This window comes from Caenorhabditis briggsae (genome assembly GCF_000004555.2).
Source record: "Caenorhabditis briggsae complete genome, chrV, whole genome shotgun sequence".
In the NCBI taxonomy this organism is placed as follows: domain Eukaryota; kingdom Metazoa; phylum Nematoda; class Chromadorea; order Rhabditida; family Rhabditidae; genus Caenorhabditis; species Caenorhabditis briggsae.
This window is the reverse complement of record NC_013488.2, coordinates 10053047-10078658: the sequence shown is the minus strand read 5'-3', so window position 1 is coordinate 10078658 and position 25612 is coordinate 10053047. Positions and strand designations below refer to the sequence as shown.

Below are 25612 nucleotides of genomic sequence, written 5' to 3'. Positions count from 1 at the left end.
AGACCGGTGTATTTGTCATTTATCCCTGTTGTTTACTCCTGAGTCGGAAAGAATAAATTGTTGTCTATTGTTTATATTGGATCCGGTATCACTTCAATAAATTATGAATTCCCAGTTTTAAAAAGGAGGTCTTTATTCAAGTTAGCTTTGCCTAGAAAAGATAAACATGAAATTAGAAGCTTGATCTCATACTGGTTTCTTGTCGTTGCTCGATTAGTTCGGGATCTTGATTGGACGCTTCGAAGTATTCTGAATTGGCATGCTCCACAAAGCATGATTTAATGTCATTAAAATGCTGCACGCACTGCAAGTGGGCGATTGATAGATCATCGACATTCTTGTCGTGACTCTAAAGTAACAACATTTAAAAAATCAAAAATGACACTTTCTAACTTGATCACAAAAAGAATGACAATGCTGTGGAACCAGAGAATTCGAACAGCATTCAGTGTGATTCGTTCCCCTTGCTGCACAAAAGTGTTCTTTCGAATCGAAGAAACGGGGCATGCCGACTGTTGCAGGAGCACTGCGCTCACTTCTTCAGATGAATACGTGGCATAAGAGCAAAGATCTGTACAAGAACTAGGAACTTCTAGGAGGGAACAACAAGTAGAAAAGTGGTCATCGGGAGTCTGAAACATCAGTGGTTTTGAATTCCGGTTTTCCACGCATCCTCACTCACCGTAGTCTCTCTCAAGTCAGGTGGTCTAGAAGATTCATCACGGAATGTCTTCGTTCCAGCAGCCGCTGCTCGTGCCACACATCCTCCACGCATACACATGAAGCCAGCACCACATGGACAACCGATTGACTGAATCTGAAAATAAGAAAAAACATGTTATAAAAATCGTAATGTAACTTACTATAGGCGGCTGAAGACATAATCCGAATAAGCAAGCTGAACCACAACCCCCAAATCCTCCAAGACAACCCAGAGAAATACACTGAAGTATTTTACATACAGACAAATTAGAATTTAATTTTACCTGACTAGAAAAATTGACTAGAAAAGTTAGAATACAAAAAACGGAAACAAGAGAACAGTTAAAAGAAGAAGAAGAGAACTTTGACATGATTGTTGCACTTAAAATGGAATGACCACTATGAATAATGTTTAACGAAGAAGAAGAAGGTTTTCGTTGGGTTTAGTTTGAACCAAAAACTTGAAACTTGACAGAAACCAGATTTAATTCAGGATCCAGCCCCTATGTTTGCCGATCTTACGCATTCGCCCGGCTAAATGAAGGCTAAATATAAGTTTTCGTATTAGGTCTCCGCATGTATATTTGTTCATCGTCTTTCATGCAAAAATAGAGAAAAATGAAGAAAAAACGAGGTCTAGTACTTTGTTCTTAAACGAAGATTCACAGAAACTAACAAAAATGCATTTCTTCTCTTTTCATCATCAACAACAACATCATCAGTTAAACACGTGTCAGATAATTTATGAATATTCATGTAGACGTCGCTGTTGTGTTTACGAGACAGACGAATGTGCCGCCCGACGATTTAGGTATGAAGCCATCGCAGCATGAATCCTTTGGGAATTTACACACTGCCAAGTTACAGTACACCTTTTCGTATGCTGTTCTGAAAATCAGATATTGGATTATGAATGAAATCCATTTTGGGGGTACCCACCCAGTACATGTACACGTGTCTAATGGTTTATTACAACTTCTGAACCGCTGTTGTGTTCCACACGAGCCGCAAGTGTCTGTGCAAGCAGACCATTCTTGCCAGGTGTTCCAGGCAGCAGCAGAACAATCGGTGGCAGCTGGTACTGTAGTTGGTGTAGTCTGAAAGATAAAACAGATGAATTGATTTGGGTCATTGAAACAGAAAACATTATCTACCTCATCAAAGAAAGTAGTTACATTTAGTCCTGTGATAATCTTTTTTGAACTTCCTGGTATATCTACTAAAGTCGTCGCACTACTATTTGACAAAATCAATAACGCGGTTTGAAGGGCAACAGGGGGATATGACATTGTTACGTTATCAAATCAGTCCCGATGGAATAAAGTGATCTAGTGACCCAATTCTGATTTATGATCGTTTGATACTTACAGCTGCGACTGTTGCCAGTGTAGTTGCAATGGTTGTAGTTGTAGCTGGAGCAATCGTTCCACAGCTCAATGTAGTGACAGGTGTTCCAGTTGGAGTTACCCATTGAGAATTCGCATTACATGTGAGTATCATAAATGTGGATCCGACACCTGAGGACACTTGATTGTTGCTTTGGTCTAGAAGAGCCGCAGTTTGAGTGGAAACTGGAGAGGCACAAGTGACATCAGCAGTCATCACATTTCCAGATGTTTGAGTGTCGACTGTCATGAATCCACTTGTGTATCCAGGAGCAGAGATAGCTGTGAAGAATCCTGTGTTACAGCTTGTAGATGGTCCATTTGAACTTTGACTTGTAGATGTTGGAGCGATGGTTGTAATTGGAGCAGGAGATGTAGACGTGGCACCAACTACAGAAGTTATCATGCAGGCAACACCATCAATTTGAACTCCATTCCTCTGCCAGACATTGGAAGGAGAACAAGCCATTGAGGTGGACACTTGACCATATTGCGCCGATAGAGATTGACCATTTGCATTGAAGAATATGGTGGCATTTTGATTAGTCTGAATATCAAAAATTTCGGAAATTTTAATCAATATGATCTGGCTCTTACATTTTCTCCTCTACATTTGATAACAACAATTCTGCATTTACTGGATTGATCAACAGAGTGACTGAGAAGTAGTTGTCCATTCGTTGCTCCATTGACAACCAATTGAGATGACGTTAGGGCAATTGCTTGCATATTTGGACATGATTGGCATTGTCCACTTGGTGTTGTAGTCGTTGCGAGGGTTGTTGTAGTCGTCGGGGCAGCTGGAAGAGGTTTATTTATAAGACATCGTCAAAAAATGTTTCTCAAACGAACCAACTTCTCCACACTTCAAATCATCAACTACAGTTCCCACCGGTGCTGAAGTTCCAGTTGTTGATGAGCTGATTGCTGATATCACCCATTGAGAGTTAGAATTGCATGTGAGTGTCATGTTTATCAATCCATTGCTGGATTGACCAAGTACACTTCCATCTCCGTTTGTTAGCACAGCAGTTGCGGTATTCTGAAAATTTTTGAATGAGTCGAATTCTTATGAAATACTTGAATATTACATCTGGAGCTGCGCAAGACAGTGTGGTTGACAAGCCACCATTGACGATCTTTGTATCCAAAACCAAATATGCTCCTGCATCTCCTTCGATGAGTGGATTAACAAGATCTGATCTACTGCAAGCCAATCCAGTGTCTCCTGGTACAATATACGCGGATGTGGTGAGAGAAATCGGTGCAGTTGTTGTTGTGAGAGCTCTATCGGCAACTTTACAGGATGCATATCCAACTGGGCTACCGTACCAGTCCCAAGTAGACGAACTTGTGCAAGTGAGCACCGTTGATGTTATTCCTTGATTGCTCATTGTCTGAGATCCACCGTTGAATAGAATCGTGGAGTTTTCAGAAGCAGTACTTCCCGCACAAGAAAGATAGACGACTCGGCAGGCAGTTGCAGTGGTGACGTGATCCAGGATGAATTGTCCGTTTCGTTCGTTGACATCGAGTTGTGCTGGTAGAAGTCCAATAGCTGGAAGATTAGGACACAGTTGGCATCCAGCTGCAACAGTTGCTGGAACGAGAGTTGTGGATGGAGATACGGCAACAACACAAGCAAGACTGGTAATTATTGTTCCGACGGGAATTCCAGTTCCAGATGTAGAAGAGACAACCCATTGAGAGGCAGAATTACAAGACATTGTCATGTTAGTGTTAGGACTTCCACTTGTCGAAATTGCACCAGTTGAACTGAGAAGCATTGATTCCGATATACCAGTTGGGGCAGCACAACTCATGACAACTTGGAGAGATGTTTCCGTGGAGATAGTGTTCATTGACAGATAACCAGCATTGTATCCATTCGGAATCGTCAGCATCACATTTCTGGCACAGTTGGTACTTGGTAGGGAACCAGCAGAAGTGGTTGGTGTCGTTTGAATTGTTGTTGTGATAGGAACGGTAGATCCTGGCGGAGTTACAACAATACAAGCAACTTTTTGAACTGCAATTCCATTTCTTATCCATTGTCCACTCGAACTGCATGTCATTGTCATTTCAATCTGTCCAGTTCCACTCATTGTTCTTGATCCTCCATTGAATGAAATCGTAGTGTTGTCTGTTGACGAGCTTCCATAGCAAGTGATTGTTACTTCTCGAGCCATTACTGTTGTGTCGATGAAATGATCCAAAATCAATTGTCCATTGGATTCGTTAGCGCCCAATTCAGCAGCACTCAATGGAGCAGCAATAAGATTTGGACAGTTCAGAGCTTGAGATGAAACAGTGGTAGTTGCTACAGTAGTCGTTGCATACTGTCTTCCACATGACAAAGACGAGAAGACACTTCCAGTAGATGTCTGCCAAGTGCTCAGAGAATTGCAAGTGAATGTCATGTTGACCATATGAGTTCCACTTGAGAGGATAGTTCCGGAAGCAATCCAAGCAACTGAGTCGCTGGTGGTGACTCCTTCACAAGTTGCTACGGCAGTCATACAAGACGAGGAATCATCAATCGAGATAGTCGAGAATCCGTTCATGTAGGGATAGAAAGCGTACAAAGATGTCATTGGAAGAGCACTGCAAGATTGGCAAGCAGTCAGACCTGTTCCAGCTTGTCTCTTCTTCCTCTTCTTTCCAGCAGATGTTGTTGTATCTGAAAATATAGTTTATATCTGTGTCTTCCAATTCATAACATACTGGAAACCAAGCAAGACGTTGTCGAGTATTGTTGACCATTGTACATCCAAACACCATTCGAAGAACACTGCATATCCAACTCAACTTGACCAGATGAACTGATTTGTTGGTTGTCCAAGTAGAGTGAAGCTGTCTCGTAGTCCATTGTTGTCATGCAGTCAATTGTGGCCTTTCGACATGATGTTCCTCTGTCTTTGTAGTGATTGATAACAACCATTCCGTCGTAGTTTGCTCCTGATCCCATTGCTCTTGGACGGAAATCTGCACATGAGTTGCACATAGCGTTGGATGTTGTTGTAGTTGTTCTTGCAGTTGTAGTCGTCACAGTAGTAGCAACAGTTGTAACGCTTCTTTGACAGACGACGGAGAAGACGACTCCGAAACTTGTACTGGTCCATTGTCCTTGCGAATTGCAAGCAAAGTCAGTGTAGTTAACTATTCCAAATGCGTAGTCAGCGAAGTGTCCGTTGACAACAATAGCAATTGGCTCATCAGACTAAAAATATTTAAAACTTTTGAATCATCTGTTAATCAGAAATTACCGTAACTCCTTGACACATCATCGTAACTACACTGCAACCAAAGGTGTTGAGGGTTGTTGTCAAAGTGGTGAATCCGTTCTGGAATCCACTAGTGCTTGAAACCGTTTGAATTGGGAGACGAGGACATTGAGAGCACAAGTCTGAAATTAAACAATAGGAATGTTATTCAGGAAATGGTTACGAACTATTGGATGGGTTGGTGACAGGTGCCATAGTTGTTACAGTTGTTGCAACTCCAGTTCCAGTGGAAATCAAGCATCCAACAGTGTTGATAGTTGTGGAATCGTATGTCCAAACACCGGATGCATCACATGTTAGATCGAATTCATGGCTTGCCATTCCGCTGGCCATAGTGTTTGAATTAAAGTAGAGTGTTGCATTTTCAGTTGCAACCGTTGGAGCACAAGTGACAGTAACCATTCGGCATCCTATGAATGGACTGATGAAATGATCCATAATCACCATCCCGTCATAGCTGTTTGATTGACTTCCAGCCATCGAAACCGCGACCATGTTTTCACACGAAGTGCACAATCCAGATGGAGCAAGAGTGGTAACCACAGATCTTGTTGTGGCTGCATTCTTGTGACCACATGCAAATGATGAGATGACCGATGAAGTTCTTCCAACCCATTGAGATTGGGAGTTGCATGTCAGGTTGGCACTGGCTGTTCCAAATCCACTGGAGTACGGTAATCCGGACGAGAGAAGAGCAACTGCATCACCGGTCTGGAATGAATGGTTTGATTTGTTTTTAAGATGTTCTCAACTCACTGTCATTCCTTGACACTTGATATACAGAATGGAACATCCTTGCGAATCAGTGGACTGAACGACGGTAGTGAATCCATTGAGATACGTTGATCCTGATCCCACTGATACAATTGGGGCTCTTCCACACTGACTGCATGCATTAGCTGTGTCATCTTTGACTGTTGTTCCTGCGGTAGTTGGGGCGACAGTGACTCCATTTGTGGCTGTTGAAATGAGACAACTGACAGTGGAAACAGATGTTGATTCGTAGATCCAATTGGCGTTGGAATCACAAGTGAGAGAGAATGAGTGTGTTGCTGCTCCAGTGGCGACTACGGTGGATCCAAAGATGATTGTGGCGTTCTCAGTGTTCAGGGTGGGTCCACAGGAAACATCGACTGCTCTACATCCATTGGTGCTCGTGAAGTGGTTCAGGATGATCATTCCATCATACGATCCATCCGTTGGGTTGACTGCTTTGGCGAGCATGTTGGCACACTTAGAACATTGAGTGACAGTGGTGACGGTAGTACGTGGAACTGTTGTCGTTGTTCTCGTTGTCGTGGTCGTGGTAGTGGGAGTGGGAGATGTTGTCACTAAAAAGAAAACTAACAAAATTAACCTATTCTATAATCAAAGCTCACAATTGTATCTTCCACAAGCTACACTATCCACAATTGTTCCAGCTGAAGTCATCCATTCAGCAGCAGAATTGCATTTAAAGCTGAAACTGACAGATCCAACACCACTGATCAATGAAGTTGTTGCAGCGAGAAGAGTGACTCGTTCAGTGGAAGTGACTCCAGAACAGACAACTTGAACTGTTGAACAAGAATTTTCTGTTGAGAATGTCATTGCGGTGATTCCGTTCATTAGAGAATTGTCGATTGAGGATACTGCTCCTGCGGTGAGACGAGAACATTGGGCACACATCGCTGAATTAAAAGAATTAAATTTAGACTTTAGAATCAAACATACGAATTGCAGGATTCGGCGTTGTTGATGGTACTAGCACTGTCGTCGGCGGAGTTCCAGGGATTTCACCCGATATGATACAGCTGACAGTTTTGATCTCAGAACCCATATATTTCCATTTTCCATCAGAAGAACAGTTCAAACTGATCTCATGAACTCCTGGACCAGTACTCACTGTCCCGATGGGATTGAAAATTAGATCAGCGATTTCGGTGCTAGTTGTTCCTTGGCACGAGATGTCCACTTTCTTGCATTTTGACACAGCATCCACATAGTTGTACAGAACAATCATTCCATCGTAGCTGTCCGTTTGAAGAAGAGCTTCGGCTGATTCCATGTTAGCACAGATCCCACAAGAAGATGGGAGAGCAGTTGTAGTCACGACTTCTGATAATAAGATGTCTCAAATAAAAATAATCTATGTTCTTACCTGGAACGTATCCGCAGGATATGCTTTCAACAGTCTGGAGCGCTTGTGTAACCCACATTCCAGCTGTATTACATGTTAATGTCAAATTTGTGTTAGCTTTGGAAGTGGAAAGTGGAGAATCAGCATAGACCAAGTAAGCCTGATCGGTACTCAAAACTCCATAGCAAGTAAGATACACAGACATGCAGTTCGAATAGGAAGTTGTTGCTTTCAGAAGGCCATTGGTGTATCCAGATGAAACACTGAGAATTTCAACTGGGAGGCGATTACATCCACTGCAATCATCTCCAGGAGCAGGTGTGGTTATTGGAGGGAGAGTCGTGATTGGAACCACAGCAGAGGCTGGAAATGGAAGTTTAGGAAAGCTAAATTTGTAGTCCACTCACTTGATGCCAGACAACTGACTGTTGAAATTGTTTTCCCTTGATACACATAATTTCCGTTCGTACATACCAAATCCATAGCCAGCTCTCCTGTTCCAGTCATCACTTCTCCGTTCGGATTATAATACAAATAGGCAACATCAGATTCACTCATTGTGGCTTGACAAGAAATCGAAACTCGGTTGCATCCGTTTTGACGATAGTGCCAGAGAACCAGCATTCCGTTGTATTTTCCAGGACCAAGTCTTGATAGCGGTTCGAGAGCAACACAGTTATTGCATGTTGCTGGAAGCGTGGTGGTTGATTCCTCTTCTTCATTTTGAGTGGATCCAGGAGTCGGTGGAGCAGCTGGAACTGTTGATGGAAGATCCTCGACAGTCGTGAGTTCCAATTGAGTTGTACTGATGAATGCGCCTGGAGTTGTGACTTCTTCTGGTGGTTCCGCATCCGGTGTGGTCTTTGGTTCAGTGACCGGTTTGATAGAAGAGTCTTTAGTCGGTGACCCGCCATCGGTCGATGGAATCTCGCTAAGAGTGGACGCAACGATTGGAGTGGTGGTAACTGTTTTAGGCATTATGCACGAGATGTTGTTGATGATGTTGTTGGTGGAAACATCTAGCCATTTTGAGTTCTTGGTGCATGTGAAAGTTCGATTGACTGCAGATCCACTATCCAGGATTCCCTTGTTGTTATACATCAATTCCACTTCGGTTCCTCCCTAAAACCGAAAGCCATATCATTAGAAACAGTGACTAGAACTTACGTTGATTGGTAGGCAATGAGCTTCTACTGATAGACACGAGTTGAGAGTATGATCGAGATAAGTCACGCCTTCTGGATATATCGATTGACTGACCACCAGATTCGAACAGTTCATGCAGGGATTATTGGGATCGATTCCAGGGAATGTCGTTGTTTTTGGTTTCGTCGTGGTAGCGATGGCATAGACGCATCCCAACGAAGAAACTGATGAAGCGAGTGCGTTGGTAGAATCGAGAAGAACCCATTTCTTATCACGACAAGCCAGATTGGCGGCGAGTGGAGCTGATAAATAGCTAAGATCTCCGGATAGAATTGTGCTGACTGGAGTGGTATCACCGATCTGAAATTTTATTATTTTACCTATTTACGTTTCTCTGTTTTCCCACTTACTTCAATTGGTCTACAGTAGAACTGTAGGTAGTAGCAACCGGCCACAGAATAACGGTTCAGAACAGATGACGCATCTTCATATGGATTTCCATTGAACAATTGAACGTTGATTTGGGAGCAATCATTGCAGGTTGACCCTGAAGACAACAGAGGCGTTGACTTTTAGAATTCTAAGAAACGTACAGGTGTACTCTGTTGTTGTTGTCTCATCGATGATGCTCGGAGTTGTTTCATCTGTACTTCCCGCGGCATCTGTTGATCCGATTGGCTCCTCTGAAGACGGAGAATCTGAAGATCCACTTGGCTCTTCCGATGACGCACTTGGTTCTTCGGATGATGCACTAGGTTCTTCAGTTGACAGATTTGGTTCTTCAGATGACGCACTAGGTTCTTCTGTGGATCCACTTGGTTCTTCAGATGATGCACTCGGTTCAGAAGAGGAAAGTGGAGAATCAGATGTTACAGATTCGGAAGATGCACTATCAAATGTTGTGGCAGATGGGCTCTCCGAGGAACCTTCAGAAGAAGAACTTGATTCCGTTGTGGACTCGGCGAGTGGTGATGAAGCAGATTCCGAAGTTGCTGATTCAGATGAAGAGACAGATCCTTCAGTGGTGGGAACTTGTGAGCCTGATGTTGGGGATTCGGATGATCCACCTGGTGTTGTATCGGATTCTGTCGAAGATCCAGCTGCTGAAGTTGTTGATGCAGCATCTGATGTATCTGATTCCGTAGACGTCTTTGGAGCAGCCGAGGTCTCACTTGCTGATGTGGTGCTAAGCGATTCCAGAGTAGTTGAAATTCCAGAAGACGTTGTCGTGGAATCAATTGCCGAAGTGGTCGAACTGATCATTGGAGTTGTTGTTGACACAGCAATCATAGTGCATGTTTTGAATGCGATTGTTGTGGTGAGAACTGGAGTTGTTTTACACGACGGAGATCTTGTTACACCTGGCATTGTATCGGGGGTAGGTGGGAATGTGAATGGATCCAGTCCACCATCTCCTCCGCCTCCTCCTCCTGGGAATAAGGTTCCCATGGTTCCTGGCGCCATTGTAGAAACTGTAGTAACCGGTTCAGCGCATTCATCGTATGGCGCTGTGGATTCTTCGACTGGTAGTGTAGTATCCACACCTGGAGCATTCGAGGGGAATGTGAAGTCTAATGTAGTTTCCTGATCTCTTGTAGCTGATCCTGCAGCTGTCGTAGCGTCAGTCGCCGTTCCCTCTGTTGTCGTTTCTGTATCTGATCCTTTCGTTGTTGAAGCTAGAGTTGTCGCAGATGCTTCAGTCGTCGTCACAGAGTCTTTCGTTGTTTCAGATGCCGCTGTGGTGGTGGTGATGTCTGCTGTCGTGGTTGCCGCAGCCGTCGTCGCTTCCGTCGTTGTTAATTCTGTTGTCGTCACATCTCCAACTGTCGTCGTCTCGTCGAATGCCGTTCTAAAAAATTAGGGATTTCAGATTCAAGATATAGTTCTGGAAAAAATAATGACTCACGTTCCAAACACAATAGTTGAATATCTTTCTGAAAATTTGATTTGTTTATAGTGTGAAACCGGTTTTCTACAGTATACCTTTTGTAGTAGTTGTTCCGCAAACTAGAGTCTCTGCTGCTTCTCCTCTGGAATTTAGAGAAAATTGAAGAGTGCAATGCTATTTATCACTTACTCGCAAGGCAATGCTCCACTGCAGAATAATGGGCTATTATTGCATTTTCGTGTTCTTCTGGCAACTATTGTTGGATCAATGACAGTTGTGACTGGGCAAGTGCTCCATGCACTCCAATCACTCCACGTGGCAGAAGTACAGGGTCCGAAGATTCCAAACTGTTCGGTTGGAGAGAAAAAACTACTGAATAATAATAAAAAGAACAGTTGTGACAAAATAATCGATGTAGTTTGATAGATCTGATGGCATCGATTTTTTCGTTTCCAAGATGAACATGAAGGATTTTCCATTGATCTGAGACAACACACTGAAGTCAGAAAAATATACTATTAAAATCAGTACCTTTCAAAACTCATATACACTCCATAAGAACGAAAAAATAGTTTGAAGAACTCAAAAAGGTGAGTATTATATGCAAGAAGTTCTGTAATTATTCAAGGATTTGATAATGTTGAAAATTTATAGAAAACATGAAAACGAAGAGAAAAAAGGGCTGATTACATCGATTGGAACGGTTCAAATGGAGTAAAATATGAGAGAAAGAGCGGAGGATAATCCCTCTTTTTTGAAACTTTAATCGAAAAAAAAATGAAAAAAGGAAAGTGTAACTATCCATCGGTATTAGGGTGGTTTCAGTGAATCGAAAACCATCTGAATATGATAACTTGGAGGTTAATGAATCAGAAAAAAAGTTCCAGAAGAAGGTTTATTTTCTTGGGATTCTTTTGAATAGACAAGGCAAACTTAAGGTGAAATGGTAATTATAAAAAATTTAACTAAAATTGATACATTTTCAAAAAAAAACTAAAATTTAGCGAAAATAACGAGTATAGATAGAACCATAATTTTTCGAGTAAAGTTCAAAAAATTGTCCGATAGATGTCATAAAAACTGGTAAAGACTCGAGGCATGTTCTACTCGTTTTTTCTCGTTGTTTCGATCTACACACGCGCAACCGATCGAAATCGTTTTTGGTTTTGAGCGAGAGGATATTCGAGTAGGAGGTGGGGGATAGATTAATCCAAACCCATAGGGGGCACCGGGGTCATGTACACCATCAACACTACTTTTTTTTAGATTTGGAATTCTTTATTAGAGAAGCGTATGATAAACTGCTTCGCTTGGCTTGTACGTCTTCAGAATTTAATTTTAAGTTTCGGGTTTGAAGATTACTGTAACTTGCTATTTTCGGCTAACTGACAAAATTCTAACCATACTCATAAAATACGGTCTTTTTGAAAATTTAAAAGTTTGAAGCGAACCATCAGTTTCCAAAATGGCGATTCTTTTTGATAAAAGAAGATTCAGACTGGCGGATAATGCTGTAGAAAAAACTGAATTGGGCTCACAGTTAGCGAAGAAGTTTTTCATTGGCAAAATGAATTTCGGTTTTTTTGTTAAAAATGGAATAAAACTATTTTTTGAATGGTTGTGTGTCTTTGGGTCAACCTTTCCTCTATGCATGATAAAATTTGGACAAATCTGGAAAGTTCAAATATTGAGGAATTATTATAGGCAGACCGAGCGGGTAGGGCCAAAGGTTTCGAGCAAGCGGCCCGGTCCGGTCTAGCCTGGACATTCACATGTATGTATCAACCTACCAAAACATATGTTCTCAAATCGCCAGTATTTGGAAACTAGAGAATTGTTCGGTTCAAAAGATCACTCGATTTTTGTTTCGTAATCTGACTACGAAGTTTAGATTAATCGTGTTTTAGCACCCGTAGGAGAAGTGCAAAGATTTTCCCTCATGAATTCAATTTCTAATAGGGACTGTAAACGAAAAAAATGTTTTGAATCAGAAACTGTTTCAGATAAACCAGAAAATTTTTGAGTTATTATTTTCAGAATTTCGATTTTGAAATTCGTACCAATTGGACCCATCGGAACTTCTTCAATGTGTGGCCCGTCGAATTTGCTACTATTTTTTACTATTTTTTGTCTGCAATTTCATGATTATTCGTCGGTTTAAAAGTGTATAGATTTTTTCGAATAGGTGTAATTTCCTACCTGGATTGAAGCCAAATCCAAAAAATTTTGGATGTTTCAGCTGAGCATAATTTACAAAATCCATTCGGAAAGGTTCCCCTCAATTTGAAAAAAAACTGGCAGTGAAAATTGGGAAATTCTAATTTTTCACGATGGCGTTGTAAGAATTTTGTCCTCTGATTTTCAGTAAATTGTGAGAGCGCTGAAACTTCTTTTGAGTAGATTTCTTCAACTTATGCTCTACTGAAACTCTTAATATTTTCAGATTCTATGTTGATCCCTGTAAAAATTTATATCGCATATCAGAATAATTCTGTTTTCTTTTAATGAAAATAAAATGTTGCTGATCACATGTTCATATTTCCACTTCTCCGGCTGTTCACCCAATTCCATTTTGTAATCGTTCAAAAACCAAATCTTCTATCAAATTGACACCTTTTTCAGTGACGTTAGCATTTAGTCGATAGACTTTTAGGGCAATGAAAAATTCGATGCCTTTTGTTCGATTCTTTTGTTTCACACTGCAATCGAGAGAAGATAATCCTGCAATACACTTTCAAATTCAATACGGAACTTTTTTTTTTTCGTCCATTTGAGAGGGGTTTTTAGAATAGGGAAAAGGGAAAAGAAAATTGAGTTTCTAGTTTCAGAGGAGATGAAAAGTGCCAGTCACACGAACACTTAGGAACACTTTCAAGTTTCCGGCGGCTCCATTTTCTATTTCGCCTTTTTCCTCACTTTGGTTTCTAACCGAATGTCCCAAAATCACAACTTCTCAAAGAAGCACAGAATTTGCATTTTCCCATTCGGAAACCTTTTTTATCCCGTCTTCCTGTCCTTCGAATTTGCATTATCCAGGATAAAAATGAAGAGAAGAGCTTAAATGTGGAATGAACAACGATAATAAATCTGCATTCGATTAGGCAAATCCCCCGATCGAAAGTTTTTGCGATGGGATTCAAGATGTGCATTGCTTGGCAATCGGTGCAAAAAGATGCATCACACGGCATCGAGTATACACTCTTCTTATTCTGACTTCCGATCATTACTTGAGCAATTAGAAGAAATTGTGAGTAACAGATTTTTTCAGGCTTTCAAGTTTAGTTCTCTAGGTTCTCGTCAAAGATATAAGAAAAATTTTAGTTGATAAATTGTTTATCATAATATCAGAAGTGTCTTGTCATTTGACACATTTCTGATAACAGGAACCGAGATAAATTAGCTTTAACTTGACAGTGTGGAAGACCTTCTATTAAAGGGTATTGAAACAATTGCTTTGAGAAGAGCACATTACCTTATGATTTAAAGAAAACAGAAGACAGTTATTTCACATTCATCGAATTATTTAACTTCATCTCAGAAGTCATGAAAATTAAATTTTTAAGAAGTCGTAAATGACCTAACTTCGGTGGGTACTCAGCTGAACTTATAATATATAATATATCAAAAAAATCACTTTTCAAAATAGGAGAATCACTAGGAGCACTAGGAGAATGAACTGTACTTTTTTGTATCGAACAGTAGCAATTGAATCAATCGCGACTACAGCATCAAATTTTTAGAATAATTCTTGAAAGAGTCGGCATACACTGTAATGGAAATGAATCCATTTTTTGAGACATGAGTTATTAATTCCGGCGATTATTTTTGAAAAGAAAAGGAAGAAATAACGAAAATCGTCAGAAGTATTCCTTCTTTTATTTAAAGAATATATCCAGCTGTTTTACCTTTTCCAACCATAATCATCATAATTTATTCCTTAGCTCTGTTCTCTCTTTTTCTTCTTTTTTCTCTTTGAATCTTTTTATTTTTTAATCCATGACTCCTATTGCTCTGTGTGTGTACATAGTCGATTATCTTCTCCTCCTTTTTTTCTCCCGTCGGCCCGATTAATCTGCCATCTTGTTATTTCTCATCTCGCCTCATTCCAAACCAGTATCATCATTAATTTGTTCAGTTCTATCTTCGTTTCTTTTTTTTCTCTTATTATTTTGGTGATATAAGAATTCTAGATGTGTGTTTCTGTTCCAATATGGACACCATAATCGACCAATAAACACAATATATAAACTGAAATTCAATTACCTCTCTCCACACTCAATATAATAATGGCGTGCAGCTCTTCCAATTTTCCCTTCTTTTCTCACCAATTTTCTTCATAAAAATAGGTTCATCACTAGAAGAGAAGAAGAGAAGACATCATCGTCATTTCCATTTTTCGTTCTTGTGTTTCCACGTCATTCTTCGTTTTCAGGTTTGACCTGCAAACATCACCATTTATCCTCCAGAGAAGTCTCGGGTCATGACTGCTCAATCTGATTGAACACGGCATCGCGGTTGGGAACGTGAAAAACGCGCGCTTCGTCGCACACAAAAGTTGGCTGCGTGCCAGATTCGAAAATTTTGAAACGTGTTTTGAAAAAAACGTGAAGTTAAGCGTTAAGCGAACTGAACTTTTTCTAATAGACCGACACCCTCAAACCGTAACTTTAACTATGTGCGTACCAGAGATGTATGGATTCCGAATTCCGTGTTCCTTATCCCGGATTCCTCGCTTTTATTCGTTCCGAATTTCCTATTTCAATTTCCGAGAAATTAACAAAAATTCCACATTCCGAAAGAATTGTTTTATTCCGGATTCTGTTTCTCAAAAAAAAATCATTCCGGACATCTTCGATTTTTTCTAGTCCTATCATCTCTGACAACAACTTTCAGCTATGCCAGTGATAATTTTTACACATTCAAATACACATGTGACATTTTTGATAGCTTTATGGTGAACTGTGAAAACCAACCTTTTGGAATAGGTGTCTGTCGATCAGAAACGGTTCAATGTGCCCTTAACTTATTTTTTTATTTATTTCGAAAACTACCGTAAAACCTGCACTGGAAGGGCATTCACACTGTCAAGTTTGAGATAATTTTTGTTTGCTCCTATGCATGGAGCATCAAAAATGTTTCCACTGTTAAAATAATTTTTTATGGTAAACAATTTTTCAGTTGACAACTTTTTAAATTTATTTCTCAAGAACCGAGAAAATTGGGATCAAAGTGGAAAGTTAGGGACCCTTCTGTTAAAGGTTTTATGGTATTTATCTAACTCACTGATCGATTCAAAAAAAAAAAGAAAAGATGAAACATTGGTCTTCTGAGAAAGTTTTAAGTTAAAAAAACACCAAAAGCCAAATGTTACATTAGCTGTTGTTCTTGAATGCGTCAGAAACGTGCTTCCCGATTGTCCAAGATCCTTAATTTCTTAATTTCCGAATTCTCATAAAACTGACGAAATGTCATGCTACTTAAGCTCTCCAACATGCCTTCTTGACATTATCTACGATTCCTGAGATGTTTTTGTTTGTCACTTTTTTTTCTTCTTCTTCACATTTCTACACCTAGTGACGCTCACGCATTCCACTTAGAAGTGCTTATGTCACACCATCACCGGCTTCCGGGCTTCTCCCTCCCCCGGTTAATATTATAATCGTCAGTCTGGAACAGGATGGACACATTCTCTTCTTTCAAGGCTGCTGCTTTTCTGCTTCTTCGAATATTAGTATTCCCATCTTGGATGCTCATGTTTTGTCTGATGACTAACGGATTTGAGTGAAGAAGGAAAAAGAGCTTGGAGGATTTTTTTTGGTTTTTTATTTTGAAAGTTGGAAGGAAATTGAAAAAGTCTAGGCAGGAAGAAATATCGCAACATTTCTGATGCAACTTTTTTTGGCTTTATTTGATATGCTGATTGTGATGTGATAACTTTTATAGTTTCATAATTTATGTGTTATAAATCGATAAATATTTTTCTAATATATTTTCGGAAGTAAGAAATCCATATCTGTGATATTTTTTATTGTTTGCCTAAATTTTTTTCCTAAGAATCGAAATATCCGCATAATTTTGAACGATCGTCTGCGTTTATGATTTTCTTCTTTTTTTCAATCAAATAATCATCCTTCTTATCTCTCTTCCTAAATTTTCTGTCTGATTTCTTGAACTTTCTTCTTCTTTCCGCATGACCTATACCGTCCCACGTCAATCAATTCTTCTGCTTCACAGATTTCGTCAAGTTTCTTGTGATTATGTGCTCCTGATACGTAGTAAAATGATAATCACTCATTGAAGCGTTATGAAAATTCAGTGAGCTCTAGTAGAACCACATGAGATCTTTAAAATCACTGTACTTCCCTGATCATTTATTTTCATGAAGTTTAAATTCCTTCTTGTTTTTAAAAAATTATTTTCTTTAAGGAAAAAATACTGGCTTCTGCTCAATTTCCTGAAGTTGGAAAAATTAAAAAAATAAAACAAAACAAGTGTCAATCAAAGTATCACTTGACTAAACAGATATGGGTCGAAGGGTTTTCTTTTTTGGAATATTTTTTGGAAATAAGAGATCCTTGGCATTGCTGAAATTTTGTTTTTCAGAAGGATTTCGAAAATAAGAGAAGTTTTCAGTGAACAGACTAATGCCTTCGTATGATAAGCTGTTAGAACGAAATTAAACTTGATTTTCAAAATGATCACTTCCTCATTTTCAAAAATTCCAATAGAATCTATCTTGATACTTTTTGGAAACGCTGTAGTTTCAGATAAAAAGATCCGTCAAAAAACCGTCACGCCTCATTCCTTCTATTGAGCTCATATCAAACGAATGTTTCAGTTTTCAGCAAATTCCGTGCACTGAAAGCAAAAAAAAGAAAGGAACCTATTCGCAAACGGAAGTTGAGCACTTCCGTCTATCGTAAGCGTTTTCTTTTCACTCCCAACTGAAATATTTCTATTATTGTTCCCTCATTAGAACCAGAACAAGGCTCTTTCTTTTCATGTCAGAATTTATATGCTCAATTCATTCAATAGATCTTTTGAATGCCGTAGATGGAAACCTAGTGGCTTCTTCTAGACTCAGATTTCAGTTTAACCCACTAAAAGTCTAGAAACAACACCTAATTGCCTGACGTTTTTAACATGACCGCTCACGACCGGAAAATGATAATGATCAGTTATAGTACTTCTTACTAATCAACCATGCTCTTTTCGTAAATTGTTATTTTTGAAAGATATATCATTTTTCCTAGAACCTTAAAACTGCCAATCTTCTAGTTTTTTCTTGATATCCGAAATAGTTCAGCTAAAAGGAAAACGGAAAGGTCTTTTTATAAAATATAGACTTTCTATTTTTCTGATACAAAGATCAGAGCTGTGGAAAAGAAACGGCGGTGACGTGGCTGAAGGTCCCACAACGACAAGAACCGTAACATAGAAAGAGTTTAATTTTCTGTGTTTCTTTTTTGGGACCTAAAAAATTGAAAAAAAAAAACGTTTTTAAATCATCTACATCAATTGATTTCAGATGGTTTTCAATATTTCCTCTGTTTTTCGTATTTTTTCCCTTCCACATTATTACCTTATGCTCAACGACTTCCTCGATGATCCGACTTTGTGTCGATATGTGTTCTTATCTTGTCTTTTCCATATTCTTTCTTCTTTTCTCCCGTTCTTCCCTTCTTTTTCCAAGATGATGAGAGGCGCTCACCTTATTTTCCAATGGTCTGCAAAACTACAACATATATTTTCTTTTTATTCTCCTTTTTTTCCCGTTCAATCATTTGGGAATCCTTGGTCTACCTGTCTGATATTTTTCCTCATTTCTCGATTTTTTGTTCTGCACATTTTCCCTCTTTTTCAGGAGGATCTCTGTCCGGATTAGATCAAACCAAAGAAGCCCACCATCCATGCTTCTTCTATTCCCTTTCTTCTTATCCCTCACTTTTTTTCATTTTCTGACGCGTTTCCGCATTTTCTTGGAAGCTATTGTCTTTTCGTTTGACGTACCACGAAAGAACAGTCCCAAATCTTCTTTGATAGGCTTGGAAGTTATTTACTAGAGATTCTTATAGATCGAATAGAACTACTTCGTTCAATGATTTTAGAACTGTACCTTGTCTGAGTCCGGGATTAAAACTTTTTTGAGCTAATAGTTTCATTCTAAAGGCTTATCATCGGAATCTTATCACTTCCCACGGAAGTAAGATAATAAAAAAGATTATTGAGGAAAGGAAAAGCGCTCTGCAATCCGATCGCCTCGGAAGGGATTCCATATCAAAGCTTACAAACCGATTGAGAAACCGAACAGAGGAGAATCATATTTTAAAAAAACTTTTCAAATTATTGAAGATCCATAGAATGTGACACTACTCATTTTCCACTCATCGTAAAACATGTAATGGGAGGGCCGGAGCTTTCATTGTTCTAACAAGCTCCGGAGAGCCGTTCTTTTTCAATTAAAGCTGCTCCCTCTTTCTTCCTGGCCAATTTTTTCGAAATATTCCATCGCAAAGTTCGGTAAAATTTCATTCAAAATCCATGAAAATCTATAAATTTCCCTCAAAATTGTGGAATTTCTGGAACATTTTTCACTGTAAACGTACGGAACATTTTCATTTCAAACAACACATTTTGAAGTCTACCCTTCTATTACAGGAGGCTCTTCTATTAGAGAGGCCCTTCTATTAAAGAGAACCTTTTATTGAAGGGCCCTTTCTATTACATGTTTTAAGTATCATGAATTACTCCAGGAATACCCATACTTTCTATATCAACTTTAACATTTTTTCCAAAATTTGTCAATATTTGAAAATCATTTTAATTCCTCTCCATTCTTGAAGATGACAACAAAGACCAATTGACATTAATTGAATAATGGGATTGTGATATCTTCCTGATCTTCCCATAAATCTGTCTTCACAAAAAAGAGATTAGAATAAAATCTTCAAAATTCTAAAATTAGTAAACGCTTTCCCTCCTTATCTCTCCTCATTCCCTCCTACACTTTTCGCAACCTTCTTTAAATTTTAATCGGAAGACCTTGATATATTAATCTCCTAGTGAATTTGCACCGCCATCCTTCTTATTCCTTCTTCGATATTTTTAATATATTCTAATTCCTTTATATTTTTCTTATTTGTTGTTCCATTTTTCTTCACCTGTTCTTTTATGTATAACTCATTTCATAAATTTTTCAGACCGATGACATCTACTGTCATCTATGATGCCGCAGAATTACCAGACTGTGAACCATCGGTATTCAACGATATTCAGGCAACAATTCGACTGTTTGGAGGTACTTTTGATTTTACTATTCTTATGCTCAACCTAGTGTTCCAGGAATGCCGATTGCAATATTTGGTTTCATCACAAACGTCATCAATGTAATTGTATTTTGCGATCCGGAAATGCGATGTTCTCTTGTCAATCACTTTTTGCTGGTTAGATAATCATTGAAAAAAAATTCAACTCTGAATTTCAGGTTCTCTCAATATCCGACCTAGTTCTTCTGGTTTGCAATTTCTTTATGCTCATATTTCCAGTTATTGCATCGATGAGCAATAACTATTTACTACACGACTATTATCCTGTGTTTCTGTGGTTTGCGTATCCAGTTGGATTGAGCACACAAACCTGTGGAGTCTATCTGACGGTTCTAGTGTCGGTCCACAGATATTTGGGTGTTTGTCATCCGTTCAGAGCCAAAAGATGGGTTTCTGGAAAACCAGTTAAATGGGCCATCATTGGTATGTCTCTCTTGTAATAGGAATCAACATAGCAAATGTGTTTTTTTTTCAGGATCCATTGTGTTTAGTATTGTTATCAACCTTCATACTTGGTTGGAGTTGGATATCCGTACCTGCTATTCGAGTAGTTTCAACAGTCCATTGAGGTCCATCTTCCTGACTCCATTGAGAATGAACTCTAAATATACGCTGATAACAAAATGTATAATGTATACATTGATCATGTTCATCATTCCATTCATTACTTTGATCATTGTTAATTGTCGGATTGTGGTCGCATTGAAAGAATCCACCAGAATGAGGAATGGTACATCGATGAAAAAGAGCACTCAATCGTAAGTCTGCCTTGTTTTTTATAAGAATTTCTTTTTGGGGAGAGCCCTTATTGTTATTATCTCCTTGTATTTGAATTTCTCAAAGAAAAGAGAAGATTTAGTTCCAGTACATTCACATGGAAGTCACTCGACAAGTAAGTTTCTCGGTCATGTTAGAATGCATCAAATCCCCAAATATTTTCTCCCAGCCTGGAGTGTTTCTTTTGCATTTCCCACTTGGAATGGCGTGCTTGCTTTAGCTTTTTAAAAATGTTTCATTTAAGATTTAAATATTCTCTCAGTTTCAGAAGAATCATGAACAACTTCCGAATGCTGAAGGGAGCCAAATACAGTGAGCTATTTGGAAGGTTTGGAAGGTTGAACTTCAAGTAAGTGAAATACAAAAATGCAGAGATTTCAAAATAAAATTCAGTCCACTCAAAACTCCATCGCTATTAAAAACAAACGGGAACTCTCTTCGAGATCGTTCCGTAACTCTGATGCTTCTGGCGATTGTTGCTATTTTTCTATGTTGTAATTGTCTTGCATTCTGCAATAACATCTACGACAACGTGCACGTTGTCAAAAAACATGCGCAGGAGTCCGATGCTTTCAATCAAACTTCATTCTTACCCGAGGTAACCCATTTTTCAAAAGTACACTTTTGTTGACATCACCTAATTCTTTAGATATTTTTTGTGGATGAGATTAACCCCCATTATGATAATCTTTTTTGCTTTTAACACATCCGTGTACTTTATTATAATTGTAGAGATTTCAGATCGAAGAGCAATCACAAGATTACGATGAAGATTGGAGCATTTTTGATGAATGGACATTCGATTTCTCTGTGGAGATCTCGAATCTTCTCATCAGTTTGAACTCTTCCAGTTCTATGTTTGTATACTTAATCTTCTCGTCAAAGTACAGATCCATAATAAAACACTGGTTGGGACTAGAAAAACGAAAAAGAGTAAGAATAGAGATTTCGAGATATTGGTTCTGTAACTATGTGATTTCAGACAAACGGAGTTGCTCTTACAACTGTCATGGCAGCTCAGAAAGCATTGGAGCTCTCTATTCTTCCTGATGAAGTTGAAGGTTCGTTTTGTTTCTCGGGCCGCGTCCAAAATTTCCAAACCTTGGATTTCTGGGCCCAAGGTTTACAATTGGAATAGGCTAAGCCCCTGCGCCAGTACACCCCTACCGCACGAAGGCCCGCAAAAAGTTTTGCGAGACTTTTTGAAAAACGCATTTTGTCAAAAACAAGACAACAAGTTTTCAAAAACCTTTTAAAATGGATTAGATTTTATTAATTTTTGCGGGTCTTGGCGCGGTAGGTGTGTACGGTCGCACTGGTTTCGACTGTGCGAATCGGGAACCTTGGAAATCTGGGCGTCACTTTGGATTGCTTTTTGGGCCCAGACGTCTCAGATTTGAAAGCTTTGGACGCGACATTGAATCTTAAAGATCTTCAAAGGTAACTTTATTTTTCTAGCACGACGGCATCGAAAAGAAAAGAATCGTTTTGTAAAGAACAGTAAACAGTTAACTAAATCTACTCAATTGTTCCTGACCACATCGGAAACCGATTTGCGGAAAGCAAAATCAGTTCGAAAAGAAACAGAAGACGATGAGATTCAGGAGATTCAAAGCGATGAGCCAAGTGCTGCTAGTAACCTATCAAGAGGTAAGATTAGAATCGTTACTTGAAATATAATATTTCAAAGTTTCAGATGATCAAAATCGTTCGAGCTCAAAACGGAAACTTCTTAGATTTGCCACACTCGCCTAAAAAATTCACTTGTCCATATATTTGTATCTTTGAAAATCTTCCTCTTAAATTATACCAACGGGTTTTTCGTTGTCAATTGATCTTTTTCTTCCATTGTGCCCCTGACAAGAGTATTTTCTGTTTGTATGACCTCAATGAAGTGATAAATAATGATAAGAAAGATCGAAAGGGAGATATTGGTCCGTGGGCTGGCAGCTCTCTTTTCTCAAAAGATTCCTGACGTTCAGCAGATGAGTCGTTTCAATTGTCGATCATTTATCATTTTGTGCATTAGGTCGGCAAGAGTCGTTGGGGAAGATTTCAGGTGAGGAGCAAGCCTCATTATCCCCTTTTCCCAGTTGCTTTTTGTTCCAATCATGAGAGTTCACACCTTTCCCCCAATCAAACATCAGATATACAAACGTTTTGGCTCATAAGTATGAGTTTAGGTGTCCGAACTGGTTTTAAAATCTCTATGAGATGAGCTTTCCGAAATGTGTGTCCACTATAAAATTTCTGGAGAATATGATATTCATGAAAGACAGAAAAATGATAAAGTGCTCATAATTTATTTGCCTCCCTGTATTCCATACTTCATCCAACTTTGTGTCTTAAATATCCAACTTTGTGTCTTAAATAAGACTTACATAGTGTCACATTTCATTTCCGTTCAAGCGTCAGACATTCTTTCCGATGAGAGGCAAACCATGAAGATATTCTAGAAGACGATTCTTCTCTTATCGCAAGGAAATTAGAAATCTTTCTCTCATTGTGCCTTTACCCCACTTCACAACATTCTTCTGTCACTTTCAGCCTCTTTTCTGGAGAAGTGGAGTTTGGAGTCGAGAGGTTGCTCAAGGTCCAAAATGTGTATAATTGTATTTGTACACTCATTTCTTTCTCTTGGCGTGTGTTTTTTCTCTCTGCGGCTCCTGACTCAAAAATTAGGTTAACATTTTTCTACAACCAAAATATGGAAAGTGAGATGCTTTCTTTTTTACTTGAAATTGAAATAACTTTGAGCTCCGAACAATTGTCAGAAGTCTAGCCACTTTTCGTTAATTGCCTTCATTTATAGAATACACTACTCATGAGATATTTTCAAAGAGCTAACAATAAAACTGACGTTTCTTATTTTTTTAGTTTCAGAGCTAACTTTGAAATTTACTGTAAAACCTAAATTAGAAAACCTGCATTGTAATATAAGGGCCTCCACACTGTCAAGTTTGGGCTCAATTACCGTAAAAACTGTATTATAACGCCACCTGTAATAGAAGATCCCCTCTAATATAACGCCATTCTCAAGAGGTGATTGGAGGTAGCAGAACAAAGTTTTAATGTTTGATTAACAAAGTAGCAGTGGAATCTAGAAATTTCGCACCATTTGTTTCATTTTGGTACACTGTTAATCAAGTAAAAAACTAACTTTTGTCAACTCGCATCATCCAAAAACACCCCTCCGAAAAATAGAATGCCATGGCGTTAAATTACAGGTTTTACGGTATTTTAATTCCTATGAAAGATATCAACTGAAAAAACGGCTTCGTGTCACTTCGAAACCGGTAATTTTGAAACCCTGATGATACAGACGAATTGATAAATTTCAGCCTACAAGAACATTTTCATTGGTTTTCAAATATGCATTTTCTGATATAAAACATTTTGAAATACAAAAAAAATCCGATATTTAATTTTGTCAAAAACATTTATTTTTATTTTTTTAGCTTCAGAATGTGTTCTATCAATAAAAGCATATTTGAAACTTCTAAAGTTGTTTTTGTAGCCTGAAAATCAATTCAGGAAATTAGAAATCAATTCAGGAAATCTGTATTGCCACGGTTTCGAATGGTTTCAAAATGACTGGTTTCAAAGTGTCGCGGTTTCGAAGTGATGCGAAGCCGACAAAAACTTTTGATGTTATGATAAACAATTTATCAGTTGACAACTTTTTTACATCTTCGACGGGAACCGAGAAAAATTGGCTCAAAGTTAAAAGTTAGGAGGCCCTTCTGTTACAGATTTTACGGCAGTATCTTTCTTCTATTCCCACCAGAACTACATATTGCCCTGAAAATCATGTCTGCTTTCACTCATCCTTTTATTCAAATGTCCTTTTAAAATTTTCCAACCATTTTCCCCTTTTCATTCACAATATCATAGTGTCCTTTGGTTACAAATGGGGGCCCATCCTTGCTTCAGTTGACCTCCTTCTCCTTTTTTGTGAATAATTCAACTCATCTCCACCAGTTTATGTCTCTTTTTTAAAGGCGAAAAACGGCAGGCACAAGAGCTCCTCCTTGCCTAATTTTTTGTATAGTTGTTCTGACTCCTAAAGAGAACGTTTTGTGTCTAGAGCTAGGGTGGAAAACCTGCAATTTAAGGGTGTGTACAGAGTGTCAACAAATCTGGATTGACAAGGGAATTGTAGATGTTTAGTGGGGAACAATCGAGATTTTTTTTTCCAATTTCGAGACGCTTCTTTGCGCATTTCATTCTGAGCGACCACACTTAATTATGATAATTGAATTCACTTCCATTGGATACTTTGAATTCTGAATTCACCTCCTCCTACTCCCCCGAAAAAAACTCCAGACGGCTTTCCGCTACGCATTTCCCGAATAATAAATAACTCGGGAATATGTACTTTTCGCTTTTCTCTTCCTCTTCTTTAATTGCTTCAACTTTTATATGTTTCTTTTTTATATCTGTAGTTTTTATTCCTGGTCCAGGTATTCACTATTTCCAGCATAAAGTTCCCTCTGCGGATGGAATTGTTGTTTTTCCATATTTTTTTCACACGTCACCGAATTTGTTATGTATTGACCTCCTCAGTTTTATCCCTTTCTGTAGAAGAAGCATCGTCTTTTTTTGCTCACAAATATTCTTCCACTAGTGATTTTATATATAATTTTCAGTATTACGGGCTTCACTTCAAATTGGTTTTAGGCTGAAATAAGGAAATCAGCTCATATGTGTATAGGAAACAGTAAACCGTAAGCACTTTAATAGAACGCTACCTCTTACTTTCAGATTTGAACCAATTTATCTCAATACCTGTATAGGAAATAAAAAAGCTGCTAACTAACAAAATATTTTTGATAATTTGATTAACATTTTGTCAGTGGACTACATTCTGACATTTCTTGCAGGAACAGAGATACCGTAAAACCTGTAATAGAAGTGCCCCCTGACTTTCAACTTTGAGCCCATTTATCTCGGTTCCTGATAAAGATGTAAAAAATTTGTCAACT

At 38.7% G+C, this 25612-nt stretch overlaps 2 protein-coding genes across 2 annotated transcripts; one reads left to right on the top strand and one right to left on the bottom strand.

Annotated features, from left to right (window-relative positions):
• Nucleotides 1–213: 213 nt before the first annotated feature.
• On the bottom strand, nucleotides 214–12787 carry CBG23067 (the record flags this gene model as incomplete). Its single annotated transcript, XM_002636368.1, has 26 exons — nucleotides 214–349; nucleotides 394–632; nucleotides 683–817; nucleotides 864–944; nucleotides 1482–1590; nucleotides 1642–1799; nucleotides 2071–2634; nucleotides 2685–2887; nucleotides 2940–3129; nucleotides 3179–4767; nucleotides 4812–5307; nucleotides 5354–5493; nucleotides 5539–6082; nucleotides 6128–6702; nucleotides 6751–7041; nucleotides 7085–7468; nucleotides 7512–7853; nucleotides 7898–8612; nucleotides 8658–8996; nucleotides 9047–9183; nucleotides 9230–10485; nucleotides 10543–10570; nucleotides 10620–10666; nucleotides 10714–10896; nucleotides 11056–11137; nucleotides 12724–12787. 26 exons carry the CDS (start codon nucleotides 12785–12787, stop codon nucleotides 214–216), a joined length of 9027 nt encoding a protein of 3008 aa, XP_002636414.1.
• Nucleotides 12788–19728: 6941 nt separating this feature from the next.
• On the top strand, nucleotides 19729–22382 carry Cbr-frpr-9 (the record flags this gene model as incomplete). The annotated part of the gene is made up of 10 exons (XM_002636369.2): nucleotides 19729–19822; nucleotides 19867–19967; nucleotides 20009–20273; nucleotides 20326–20608; nucleotides 20896–20976; nucleotides 21021–21225; nucleotides 21369–21560; nucleotides 21610–21688; nucleotides 22086–22277; nucleotides 22324–22382. The coding sequence occupies 10 exons, from the start codon at nucleotides 19729–19731 to the stop codon at nucleotides 22380–22382; spliced, it is 1551 nt and encodes a 516-aa protein (XP_002636415.2).
• Between the last annotated feature and the right edge of the window lie 3230 nt (nucleotides 22383–25612).